At 43.0% G+C, this 13,835-nt stretch overlaps 1 protein-coding gene across 1 annotated transcript; it reads left to right on the top strand.

Annotated features, from left to right (window-relative positions):
* The first annotated feature begins 213 nt into the window (after window positions 1-213).
* Window positions 214-12,588, top strand: tmprss3a (transmembrane serine protease 3a). Its single transcript, XM_029529750.1, has 14 exons — window positions 214-252; window positions 635-869; window positions 4,774-4,887; window positions 5,681-5,794; window positions 6,144-6,267; window positions 7,000-7,119; window positions 7,543-7,589; window positions 8,487-8,652; window positions 9,526-9,695; window positions 10,385-10,480; window positions 10,578-10,720; window positions 11,106-11,258; window positions 12,273-12,414; window positions 12,509-12,588. Exons 1-14 carry the CDS (start codon window positions 214-216, stop codon window positions 12,586-12,588), a joined length of 1,743 nt encoding a protein of 580 aa, XP_029385610.1.
* Window positions 12,589-13,835: the final 1,247 nt, after the last annotated feature.

The following is a 13,835-nucleotide window of genomic DNA, read 5'->3' on the forward strand; positions in this document are numbered from 1 at the left end:
TAGGAGCTGCAGAGCTATCTGATACTTTCCCTCCCCAACAAGCAGCACTCACCTACTCAAATGTCTCTTTGTACCAAAGTGTAAGCAGTACAGGAGGGTGCAACATAACAGAGAGGAATAGGAGACAGACAGAGTCAGAGCAGAGAAGCAGAGAAACACAAAGCTGGGGTTATGGTGTTAGATGAAGCTCAGTTGAGTGTGGACAATGGCACAATGACGAAGACGTTCATGAACATCAGTATGTTGGACATGGTTCAGAAGAGTAACCTGTTTGCTTTCTGCCATTTTAATTCCCTCTTATGCCACAGCTTTTCTCCCTTACAGATCCTGCTGACAACACTGCTGGTAACTCATCAACCCCCCCAACAGTAAGTCAACACTCTGAGTGGAGCTGAATTTTATATCTTTGTTGATTGGCTGACTGTACTATCAAATAAACAGGCAAGAAGTGTTCATTAATCTTTTTCTGAAAACCTTGAGGAGTAAGAAAGTAAGAAGTTGATAGTCCCATCGTTAATTACTCTCCACTGCTGGAGCAATCATCCTTCTACCCAATGTATTAAATAAAGACATTGGTGACACTGATGACTGAGGTCTTCATAGTGAATCATTTTCCTCTATGTTGTCTGTTCAGGGACTAAAAGCAGAGACACCTGAGCAAGCAGACATCTCCAGGATAGAGGTGGTCTCTGTAACAGAGGAAGACCTCCCTACTGTCGGGACCCCCACCACACTGAATGTCAGTCCCCTCGGCAGCTTCACCGCTGAGCCTGAATCTGAGAATATTTCTGCCAAACCTGATGAAGCCCGTCCTGTAGCTGCACCCAGTGTAAACATGCCTGTCACCAAGGTACAACCATTTCTCCAAGGTGAGCCCCTGTGCTGATATTGGCATTGTTGGTGAGCAGTGAACAGTTACAGAGGGACCTGCTTGAGATTTGAAACGTGAAGATGTGACTGATGTTACATCTTTCCAGCCTAGTGGTGCACTTATCTCTTATTTGTAGATAATCTTGGGTATACAGTAGGTATCCATACTTGGAACTTCAACTGTGCATTATTTCTGAAAGTTTTTGACTGGTTGTTTCAAGCTTCAGGCAGCAGGACAGTATGCTTGGGTTCAAGCTGCTGTTGTGGTACAACTTACACAGGTGGAGCCTCCAAATGGCTTAGTTCACCACTGACTACAACTATATTTTAAAGTAGAAGTATTAAGAGTTCTGCATGGAAGAGGTTGGCAATATTCCTTCTTGTGCATCATCAAATAGATCAGCATTTATTATAAAGTAGCAAACAAAAACGGCAACATAACAGTGGCCAAATGGCAGACAATGAAACTACAAACAATATGCTGCTGGGGCCTCATGTCTCATGTGGTCATTTGCTAAGACCAGCTGAAATATTTGGTGCCAGGGTAAAACAGGGGAGGGTTAGTTGCATGCAGGGCAAGTGATGTGCTAAAGTTGAATAGTGGCTAACCACCAACTAATACAAATACCAGAAATCTACATACAAACCAAATCTACATGTACAAGGGTTAACAGCCCTATTCTTAGCTGTGCTTGTTTTATGCTAGGTTGAACCAGTGAATATTACCTAGTTCTTGGACAAGCAACTGTCCTTTTGTGCTTTGTCCAAGTCTAGAGCTGCAGGTCAGAGTGTTTGATTCCTCCTTAGTTCCTTACATTTTTTTGGGTTGCTGGTGTTGCAGTTAAGTTAGCACTTGATGCTAACTTTAGGCTTGTTGCTTGCAGGAAACAGCAGGGAGACGTTGCATCAAGTCTGCTGGCATTCAGTTTGTCCACTCTTAGAAATCTTGCGCAGGACCTAGCATTGCTACCATGGGAAGAGTAAAGAGTTTCAAAGGAGGTCAGGGCTAACTTCCAAGTCAGTAGACCTAGTCCAAGGGAGGCCTCAGAAGATCCAGAGGATCCAAGAACCAAGAGAGAGGGGCCCAAACAGGTGCAAGGGAAGCAAGAGCCTCGGGAGAAGAGAGAGAAAGGAGAAACAAACAGGTTTTTGTAGACCTGGGTCACATGCAATGACCAGTAGCAGCTGGACTGAAGTTTGCATTGTCTTCTCACATAGGTGTGGCAAGATGAATATTGTTGCAGAGCTGAGTTCAAAGAACTCTTCTCTGTCTTTGGAACAAAGACAGAGTTCTTGGACAAGCAACTGTCCTTTTGTGCTTTGTCCAAGTCTAGGGCCGCAGGTCTCTTTGGAACAAAGACAGAGGACACAGTTTTTCTTATGCTTTTCTTGAATGGGCTATCCCACACAAATTGTTCAGCACTCTCAGAGAGAACACTGTCAAAACCTCTGACCAGTAGTAATCTTACAAAAAATTCATGCTCAACCATGATCAACCTTATTCCTACAAATCTTTTCCTTGGAGGGATCTGTTGGGTCTCTTTAAATAATTTTATAAAGAGTTTGGTCTAGACCTGCTGTATATATTAAGTGCCTTAATATAAGTATGTTATGATTTGGGGCTATACAAATAAATCTGATTTGATTTGCTGTATTCCTCACCATTGTGCCAGCAGTCACATGTCTGATGAATACTTGTCAGGCCCAAGGAACATTTCAAACCTGCCTAAGTAATGCTTTTTTTGCTCAAAAAGCCCTAAGTTGGCCTTGCTCATGTACAGAACTAGTGACCGTTATCATGATTTCCTTTCCTGTTTTAAATTTCAACATTCTTATCGAGAAACAACCTAATTTCATTTAATTTTCCCAGCTAATATCTTGGGTGGGGTCACCAGTCCATCACCAGGCAAACACATTGAGGGACCACCAACACCTATGGGCAATATACAGTAGATTTACCAACTAAGCTAGACCTGCATGTTTGGACTATGGGACGAAACCAACACAGCCCCAGGGAGAAAATGGTAACTCACAGAAATCAAATCTAAATTATTTATATAGCTCCAAGTCATAACCGAGTTAGAGCAGGTCTAGACCAAACTTTTTATGGACAGGACAGGGACAGGAAGAGAAATTACAGAAAGGACAAACACAACCTGAGAAAAAACTGTTTTGAGACATTTAGTGTTGTAATGTAATGTTGACAATGCATCAGAGAAGGGGAGAGAGAGAGAGTGTAGAGAGAGAATGAGAGCAGGAGGAGGGGATATTCAAAAGAGGTGTAGACAGAGAGAGAGAGATTAAGTGCATCCTCCAGCAGTCTAGGCCTATGGCAGAATAACTAAAGACACAGTAATTATATTTTAACTGTTTAACTATAGGCTTTGTCATAAAAGAAGGTTTTAAGCCAGACCTTGAATGCTGCAACAGAGTTTGCCCCCCGGACCGATACTGGGAGTTGGTTCCATAGAAGATTCTAACAGCTGAAAGAGCTAGCTCACAATATACTCTTTGAGACTCTAGGAACCACAATTAAACCGAGAGAGTGAAGTTACCTACTGTGACAATAAGGAACTGTGAGCTCTCTGAGATATGATGGAGTTTGGTCATTGAGAGCTTTGTATGTTAGGAGAAGGATTTTAAATTCTGTTTTCACATTTACTGGGAACCAATGCAGAAGGGTCCCCCAGGAGATCTCTTTCTCTAGTTCATGTTAAAATTCATGCAGCAGCATTCTGAATGAATTTCTTTTTTTTGGAGAATTGTTAGGGACATCCTGATAGCTGTGAAGGTTCCTTTATTCAGGTGGAGGCAGAACTGTTTTTATATGATGTACAAAGAACATGTCCTGGTAAAAACAATGACTCAAAGGACAGTGGAACTGGGGGTGAATATAATGCCATCCAGGTTGGGCAAAGTGTCACGCCACAAAATGCGGTGAAGTGCGTTGCAGGGTGAGGACCCAAATGCAGGAGCCATAAACCAGGTAGGTGACGATTAAAAAGAAAAAAAAAAAAAATTTAATATAGAATGGACATACAGAGCAGGAACAGATTCTGACAAAGAACTGACAAGGACTAGACAGAGCATGGACAACAAGGATCCAACAAGGACTAGACTGAAAACAGGACTTAAATATACAGTGCGAGACAAAACACAGGTGATCCACATTAGGGCATGGAAGGCAATCAACATGGGACACAACCAGGAAGTAAAGTAACGGGGAACACGAAGGAACCAGGACTACAAAATAAAACAGGAAGTTACAAGGACAGAACACTAAAACTCAAAACCTGACACAAAGTACAATAATTTCAGTTTTGTCTGAGTTAAGTGAGTTAAGTAAAAAGTTGCAGGTCATCTAGGCCTTTATGTCTTCAGGCATGTCTTATGTGTAAGACATGCCTGAAGTCTGACTAGCTGAATAGTTTCATCCAGCTTCACTGACAAGTATGACTGAGTATCATCTGCATAACATTGAAAATTGATGCTGTGCTTCTGGATAATATTGCCTAAGAGAAGCATGCATAGGGTGAAAAGGATTAGTCCAAATACAAATTCTGCTTCTTGGAGAAGACTTCTCTCCAAGATTCTCTGCTCTTTCCCGGGGATCATGTGACTAGAGCAATAGTCAGTGAGTGCATTTAAAGGGATATCCATCAGAGTAACAGGGGGGACAGTCAGCATAGGAACAATATTTTGAAACAAAATATACTATATAACGTCATACTGACTTAAATGGCCCCAAATGGTAGAAATGACCCAAAGACTGTTTGATAGTCTTTCTGAAAGGTTTCTAAATTATTAAAACACAAAATAAAAAATAAAATACATTAAACAATAAAATTCATGCTGCATAATGTCTGAGTTCATGGATGTTTATGAATTGTTGTGTCTCCACAGAGGATGGCCTGGAGAAATGCTGGAAGAACAGACTTTTTGCCCATCGCTTTGAACTACTCATTGCCTCAGGCATCATTGTTGTGATGACTCTTGCTCTTGGCATTGGCCTTGGAGGTGAAGGAGCTCAATGTTTTGAGGAATTAGTCTGTTTGATGCAATGCTTACAATTTATACAATTTAGAAACCCCACAAACTCAGCCATCTTTACTTTGTGTTTCATTTGGAAGTTCATGGTTTCAGTATTCAGAACTGAACAATTAAGACCAGGTCTTTGTCATCACTAGTTTGTTCTGCTCCGCCAGAACATTATCCCTGGAGGAGGACGGTGCTTAGGTGGTCTTGACTGTTTAGATCACTATATCTGGTGGAGCTCCCTCAGTCTGTCCCTCTCAGTTGCCATGAGATGCAGCATCAGGCATACTAATTATCCTTAGTTAGCACAAGGCAAAAAGATGAAAACCAGCTTTCTGCATGAATGTCTGCTAGGTAGTGGCACCAAAACAGAAGTGTATTTTGTTGTATTGAATTGGGCCAGCATAGTGACAAATTAGTTAGTGCTGTTGCCTTACAGTAAAAAGATCATGGGTTTGATTCCCAGGCCTGGGGCCTTTCTGTGTGGAGTTTGCATGTTCATGCATGTTTAGCTTAGGTGACTCTAAATTGCCTGTAGATACTCATACCTACACTCATATTGTTATGTCATTGTCTCTATGTGTTGGCCCTGCCATGGACTGGCGACCTGTCCGGGGTGTAGCCCGCCCTCACCCAGTGTGAGCTAGGATTGGCTTCAGCAATCCACCCGCAACTTGGAAATGGATGAATGAATTAATTAGTGCACAAATGTATTGAAGCACTGCCCCAGTAACTAGCATGCTCCGTGTGTTTGTGTATGCATGTATGTGTACAGTGGGTCTCAGTTGTTTGGGGAAGTTCCGTTGTGGCTCTTCTCAGTGCATCATCTCATCAGCTCAGTGTGATGGAGAGGTGCAATGTGACAATGGAGAAGACGAGCTCGGCTGTGGTGAGACAGACAGACACACACACGCAAACACACAAATGTGTCAAACATTAACTCAGTTGAAACTGTCCTTTAAAAATTATGTGACAAAGTAAAGTTACTTTACTTACACAACTGAAGCCAGGTGGGGGCCAGGTTTACGACTATGAGCTGTTCAAGCTTTATTTAAAACCTGCAACATGTGATCCCACATTAGGGACCAGACTCAGATTGGAATCATCTTTGTATAGTTAAGGCCTCAGACCTGGACTCGGTTGACTTAACATGGGCCAGAGAAGATACATCATAAAACTTTCAATCAGTGTCTCCCTTTATCCCTTTCTCTCTCTCTCGCTCTATCTATCTCTATCAGTGCGTCTGAGTGGACGGAGTTCTGTGCTTCAAGTCCAGAAACATGGAGTGTGGAGGACTGTCTGCTCAGAGGACTGGAACAACTGGCTGGGGGTCTCTGCCTGCAAGCAGCTGGGATACTCAAGGTGTTAGAGATCCGTGTTTATAATCTTCAGCGCTATTATGATGTCATGATGTTATAGTAGATTTATAGCCATACCTCAAACCATAATCAAATCAGATTCATTTATATAGCGCCAATTCATAACCAAGTTGCATCAAGGCACTTTACATACACTTTACATATATAGCAGGTCTAGACCAAATCTTTATAAAATTATTTAAAGAGACACAACAGAATCCCCCATGAGCAAAGACTTGGCAGCAGGGGGGGTGGCCATCTGCCGTGACCAGTTGGGTTGAAAGAGGGAGAGAGAGAGAGACACACAGGGGGGTGCAATGTTGGGTAGAGTAGGGAGAGATGAGAGCAGGAGGAGGGGATATTCAACACAGGTGCCGGCAGGAACATATGATACTGTATTAAGTTAGAAAAATGGGAGCAGCAGACATTGCAGGAACATGGTGTGGCAATGATTCACCACCTGCGGGATGAGGACCTCTATTGTATAGATCTGGATCAGAGGTTTATGTTAAGGTTTATGCTAGTTTTATGTCCACCATTGGTCTAAATGTCTGGGGTTTGATGCCTAGCTTCGCTGGTGCACATTTCAAAGTATCCTTGGGCAAGATTCTTAAACCAAGTTGCCCCCCCATGTATCATCATTGTTACCACTGTGAAGCGATCTGATTGGAACTTCATTTACAGATAGTAAGTCTTCTTGTCAGTAAATTTTTACGCATTGTTGTGTGTCTATCAGGTATGTGGAGTCGTTCTTTGTCTCTCTGTCTTCTATCGAGCATGACCTGCAGCAGAACCTGGTGTCTATCAACTTAACCCAGCCCCTGATCACCAAGCTGCAGAATACCACAACTTTCAGGTACAACAAACCAAAACCTTGATGGTCAATGTCTGGAACTGACCAGTGAAAATATATCCATTAAATAGCATGACTATTGTCTTGGACTTGCTCAAACAGAGTGACAGTCACAGCCATATTCTATGATTGTGTAAATTAGAAGTGCTGTGATCATGTGAGAGTGGAGAAATGGTTCTAATATCATGGTCTCTGTGCTCTCTGTGCCCTACCATCGGTGTGGGACATCAGAGAGTTACATTAGATGGAGCTGCTCTGTGTATGTGTTGTTTCTCTCATGTATTTGTGAAAATCTGTTTCTGTGTTTCTGTTTAAAACAGTTGTCATTTAGCATGCAGCTAACCTGTTAGCCAAGCTCCAGGTCTTGAGCCCAGTTGCAAGTGTGTGTTTCTGACCCGGACTCCTATGTGGTTTGTGTTGTCACAGTAAGCCTGAGTGCAGCTCAGGGAAGGTGACCACTTTGAAATGTTTGGGTGAGGAAACTGATATCCCTACTGTGTCTTTAATGTGGAGTCAGAAAAAAGTTACTGCGTGTTGTGCTTGCTTGCATGTTTCATCTGTGTGTAAACAATCACCTTGGAAATATCTGATGTTGGGTCTTTTCATGTAAAACACTCTTGAAAGCAAAGCAACACAACTTGAAAGCAAACAGAGTGTCTTGATCTATTCTATCTATAAAAGCTCTGAATGTTAATTGAAAAATAGGCATTTTTTTTTTACTTGTCCTGCAGGAGTCATTTTGACAGTGTTACTCTACAATACTGAAAGTGAAAAATGTCTAATTGAAAGTAATAATCAATAATTTCTAACTAAATATTTTACTCCTACTGTAATAACTGATAACTTATTTCATTTGAACATGAAGCATTTAATGTTATATTCATAAAAAATATTAGCATAAAATATAGAGTTATTAGTATGAAGAACCATTATTCAAAACAATAAACTCCTCAAATTGCTAATGTTTTTTTTTTTTTTTTGCCATGGCAGCAAGACATTTTTCACTTTTTAATAATTTGCCTCTCAGGGCTTCCATAGATAACTAGTGTGTGCACATGTGTGTTTATTTGACTGTGTTAGCATGCACTCAGGTGAAACCATTAAAGTTTCAGCTCTAAACTGGACCAAACTCTGTTACATGGTACACATACACTTCGTCTGTATGAAAGACCAGGTAAGAGAAGTGCATTATGGAAAATGTATGATCCAGTGTTTCAGTATATCAGTGACTGAAATAGATGAAGTCTTGACATCTCTGGCTCTGCAATGCTACTGAAGGGTAGGCAATGATGTTCTTCCTTGACCTACTAAGGTTTCCAGCGTTTCAAATCATAAAAGAGCTCTGTCACCTGTGACCTCTCTGTCTACAGAGTGTGGCTTCAGGCCTCAACACAACAATCGTATTGTTGGAGGTAACATCTCTAGACCAGGTCAGTTCCCCTGGCAGGTGAGCCTTCATTACAGCAGTGAGCATCTGTGTGGGGGTTCCATCATAACCACGCGCTGGATTCTCACAGCAGCACATTGTGTGTACGGGTGAGTCAAAAATACACATAATCTTTATCAGGTGTTATACTGAAGGTGAGGGTTTACCAACAGATCCTCTGCTTGGAGATGGTTCATATAGTTATCTCAGAAAGGCCTCACACCCTGGACCACATCATGTTCCTCTCATCAGTCCTCTATTATTATGAAAACAAAACAAGGTTTAGACTTCCATTCATCTTCAACCGCTTTATCCGTTTCTGGGGCCGCTGGAGCCAATCCCAGCTCAAATTGGTTTAGGGGTAGAGTACCCCCTGGACAGGTCGCCAGTCCATCGCAGGGCCAAGACAAGAAACCATTCATGCTCACACCTACGGTCAATTTAGAATTGCCAGTAAACCTAGACATGCATGTCTTTGGATGGTGGGAGGAAACCCCCAGACACAGGGAGAACATGCAAACTCTGCACAGAAAGGACCCAAGCCAGGAACTGAACCCGTGACCTTCTTATTGTGGGGCAACAGCGCTAACCACTACACCACCATGCCACCCAGGTTTAAACATTTTAGACTAAAATGTCTGAATTAAAATATCTAGACAGAATAATCCAGACACTTAACTGTGTTAAGCTAAGCTAAGTGAAGTGAAGTTCAGTTCAGGTTCCGCCATCTCTCTGGATCATCTTTGCGATGTTTCTATACCTGGACAGGAATCCACCTGTGATTAACTCAGCTGAATGAATATGATTTGGACAGACACACACCTAGAGTCTAGCTGTGGAGAACTCTGCTGATTGGACCTGCTCCAGAGTTGTATGGAGATGGAGAAACTTCCAGAAGAGCATCCCAACCGTCAGTGCAGGGATAAGGCATACAGAGGCAGATGAATTTATGAATCCTGACATGTTTCTGTCCCTCTCCACAGGTTTGCAGATCCCTCTATGTGGATGGTCCATGTGGGGTTGACAGAGCAGCCGGTCAATGGGGCGCAGTCTCTGGCTGTGGAAAAGATCATATACCACACTCACTACCGGCCCAAAGGACTGGACTACGATGTGGCACTGATGAAACTGGCCAAGTCTCTGGTTTTCAGTGGTGTTCTTAGTGGTACAGTGTCTTTTTCTTGTAGGCTTCCTGCTCCACAATAAAACCAGTCACAGAATTTCATTATCTGGGGTCACCACTCCAGTTCTCAGACCAGGACAGCCTACCCCATCCTCATTACCGCCTCACTGCCCTTGAGCAAGGCACATTGCCACCCTGTACCAGTGAAGCAGCTCAATGAAGACATTTACTGCAATTTCATTGACAAGTTGAGGGATTCATCACCTTTAAATTGTATGCTTTTAACAGAAAGTCAGTAAATGGATCACCATTCAAATATGTCCTTGTAACAGCTAAGATGTACTTTATTAATTTATTTCAATACAGAAGTCTGTAAATGTGTTTCACCGTTCAAACATGACAATATTTCACAGCTCAGATATAGTTCACCAAATGAAACTGGAATTTGGTATGTCTACAAGTAGGTGAATTCATCACTTTTGAAACACGCTTCAGTAAATAAGTGAACATATTATTTGCATGCGTTTGAGAATGTATGAAATTAAATGAATGCATCTTCATACTTGTCACAACTTCGATGTATTTCATTCACTGAAATTAATCTCCTGCTAAGGTGTTATCAAAGTCCCTGGTTTTTCCTCAGTTCTTCACCTGTACATTCCATTGAGAATGTCACTGTGAGTTAGTTGTCTGAGCTGTGGCACAATCTCTCCTCCTAGGCCACGTGCAGCCCATCTGTCTGCCAAACCATGGGGAGGATTTTGTGGAGGGGACTTTGTGCTGGATTTCTGGATGGGGAGCAACTGAGGCTGATGGTAAGTCTCCCCCACCTCCACATGACAATGGAGATGTATCCTGGTGGGGGTTGAATGATCCTGTTCTGTCTGATGCACATTGATACGGCTTCTGCAGGAGAGACCAGTGTGGTTCTGCGATCAGCTGCAGTACCACTCCTGTCCACAAAGACCTGCAACCAGCCAGAGGTTTACAAGGGCCTCATCTCCTCCTGGATGATCTGTGCAGGGTACTTGGAGGGAGGAGTGGACTCCTGTCAGGTACTGATAATGCCTGAGGATCCCTGCTCTTAAAATAAAAACAAAGAAATCAAGAATCCCTGCATAATCAGGATTTCATACAGGACAGCAACCCTGTCCAACAAGGTGGAGATCCTGCTTTTCAATACAAAGCACAAAGCTATTTTCTTCTAGATGCAATTTCTTTAGAAGTAGAAGAAGATCTCAGATAAATTCTGTTCTTTATTGTTCAATGCCATAAGAACCTGATTTCACTGAGGATACATCCTGAAAGATGATCTGAGAACTGGTTCTCCAGTAAAAGTCAAAGCTCACTGATTTAATCCAGTTAATGAAGTGATGCATTTGGTGGTGGTGGCCTGGTGGTCTACTGTCACATGTGGATTTTCTACATGTGTGTCATCAGGGTGACAGCGGGGGTCCTCTGGCCTGTGAGGAGTCATCTGTGTGGAAGCTGGTTGGGGCAACCAGCTGGGGAATTGGCTGCGCAATGAGAAACAAGCCAGGTGTTTACACTCGCATCACAGAGTCACTCAGCTGGATCCACCAACAGATGGAGGTCAGTGCAGGACAAGATTATCCTGATTCAGCACAGGTCTTCAGGTCTACAGGAGCACTCAGTTCTGGACTAACTGTTTAAAATACCTGTGAGACAAGTCTCCAGCATTATAGAATGCACCCCAACTCAGCTGTGACATGCTCATTGTGTCTTTGGGAGAACAGGAGAATGAAGAACAATTCAATTTCATACAGTGCTGATGATTGTCTGCATAACTATGCACCAATGAAACACTATAATGGTGATAATGATTTAAGCCTCAGCTTCATCGAAGCACAAACTCTTCTGACCAGTTTCAGCAACCACAGGTGTTAATGATGGTTGATGGTTATTTAACTGGTTCTGGTCCACTTTCAGCTCCTTAAGAATGCTCTGTGGTGTAACATTTTACAACAGCCGGGCATTATATTATGCCCACCTGCCTAATATTGTATTAGACCCGTTCTTGCTGCCAAAAAAGGCCCTGACCCATCAAGGCATGGATTCCACTGCATCCCTTAAGGCGTGCTATGGTATCTGGTATCAGCAGATCCCTTAAGTCCTGTAAATTGCAAGGTGGGACCTTCATGGATTGGACTAATTTGTCCAGCATTTCCCAAAGATGCCCTCCTTAAAACATTCCTGGACCATTTTTGCCATCAGGGTTAGGGGTTGCAACAATGCTTAGGTAGGTGCTAAGCAACATCCACATAGATTACAGGACCCAAGGTTTCCCAGCAGAGCATTGCTGGGTGAGAGAGAGAGCAACCTCCAGCAGTCTAGGCCTACAGTACGGAGAACAAGTATTTTATACACTGCTGATTTTGCAGGTTTCCCACTTATAAAACATGTAGACGTCTGTAATTTTTGTCATAGGCAAACTTCAACTGTGAGAGACAGAATCTAAAACAAAAATCCAGAAAATCAACCTACCAACCAGTAAGAATTCAAGGTTTCACAGACCTGTTTGTTTTTCTTTGAGAAGCCTTCCTGTTCTCCACTCATCACCTGTTTGAACTCATTACCTGCGTAAAGACACATGTCCACACACTCAGTCAATCAGCCTCCAAACTCTCCACAATGGCCAAGACCAGAGAACTGTCTAAGGACATCAGGGACAAAATTGTAGACCTGCACATGGCTGAGATGGGCTACAGGACAATAGGCAAGCAGCTTGGTGAGAAGGCAACAACTGTTGGTGCAATTATTAGAAAATGGAAGAAGTTCAAGATCAATTGATCGAACTCCCTCGGTGTGGGACTCCATGCAAGATCTCACCTTGTTGGGCATCAATGATCATGGAAAAGATGAGGGATCAGCCCAGAACTACACGGCAGGACCTGGTCAATGACCTGAAGAGAGGTGGGACCACAGTCTCGAAGAAAACCATTAGTAACACACTAGGCTGTCATGTATTAAAATCCTGCAGCACATGCAAGTTCCCCCAGCTCAAGCCAGCGCGTGTCTGGGCCTGTCTGGATGATCCAGAGGAGAGATGGGAGAAGGTCATGTGGTCTGATGAAACCAAACTACAGCTGTTTGGTATAAACTCCACTTGCCATGTTTGGAGAAAGAAGGATGAGTAATCAAATCAGATTTATTTGTACAGTGCCAAATCATAACAAAGTTACATCAAGGCACTTTACATATAGAGCAGATTCTAGACCAAACTCTTTATAAAATTATTTAAAGAGACCCAACAGATCCCCAAATGAGCAAGCACTTGGTGACAGTGGCGAGAAAAAAAACTTCCTTTAAGAGGCAGAAACCTCAGGCAGAACCAGGCTCGGAGGGGCGGCCATTTGCCTCGACCGGTTTGGGTTGAGAGTGGGAGAGAGAGAGAGAAAGAGAGAGAGTGAGATAGGCATGGGGGGGGTGGAGTTGAGCTGTAGTACAGAATTCATGAAGATATGGGGCCAGCAGGTGTTGCAGGAACATGGGATGGTGATGGTGAGTCAGGATGTGGACAGGGAGAGAGAGAAGAGGAACTGGGAGGGACAGAGTCTTTGGCAGAACATGGAACAGAAAATGCAGTATAAATGCGTAGAACTGGGTGAAACTGTGTTTTTTAAGTAGGATATCAGCGCATGCAAGGGTGGAGGAAGGGAGAGCGAGCAAGAGGGAGGGAGAGGGGGAGAGAGGGTGACAGGGAGAGACAGATAGAGAGAAGCTCAGTCCTTCCCCCAGCAGCCTAGGCCTATGGCAGCATAGCTAAAGAGTAGAGGACTTTAACTTTGTAATTATAAGCTCTGTCATACAGGAACGTTTTAAGCCTGGTCTTGAAAATTGCTAAAGAGTCCGCCCCCCGGACCGATGCTGGAAGTTGGTTCCATAGAAGAGGAGCCTGATAACTGAAAGATCTGCTCTAGGAGACTCTAGGAACCACAAGTAAACCTCCATCTAGAGAGCGGAGTGGCCTACTAGGACAGTAAGGAACTATGAGCTCTATGAGATATGATGGAGCTTGGCCATTAAGAGCTTTATATGTTAAAAGAAGGATTTTGAATTCTACTCTATATTTTACAGGCAGCCAATGAAGAGCAGCTAACACAGAGCTATGATCTCTTCTCTTAGTTCCTGCTAATATTTGTGGAGCAG

The sequence above is a fragment of the Echeneis naucrates genome, chromosome 21 (assembly GCF_900963305.1).
Source record: "Echeneis naucrates chromosome 21, fEcheNa1.1, whole genome shotgun sequence".
Lineage (NCBI taxonomy): Eukaryota > Metazoa > Chordata > Actinopteri > Carangiformes > Echeneidae > Echeneis > Echeneis naucrates.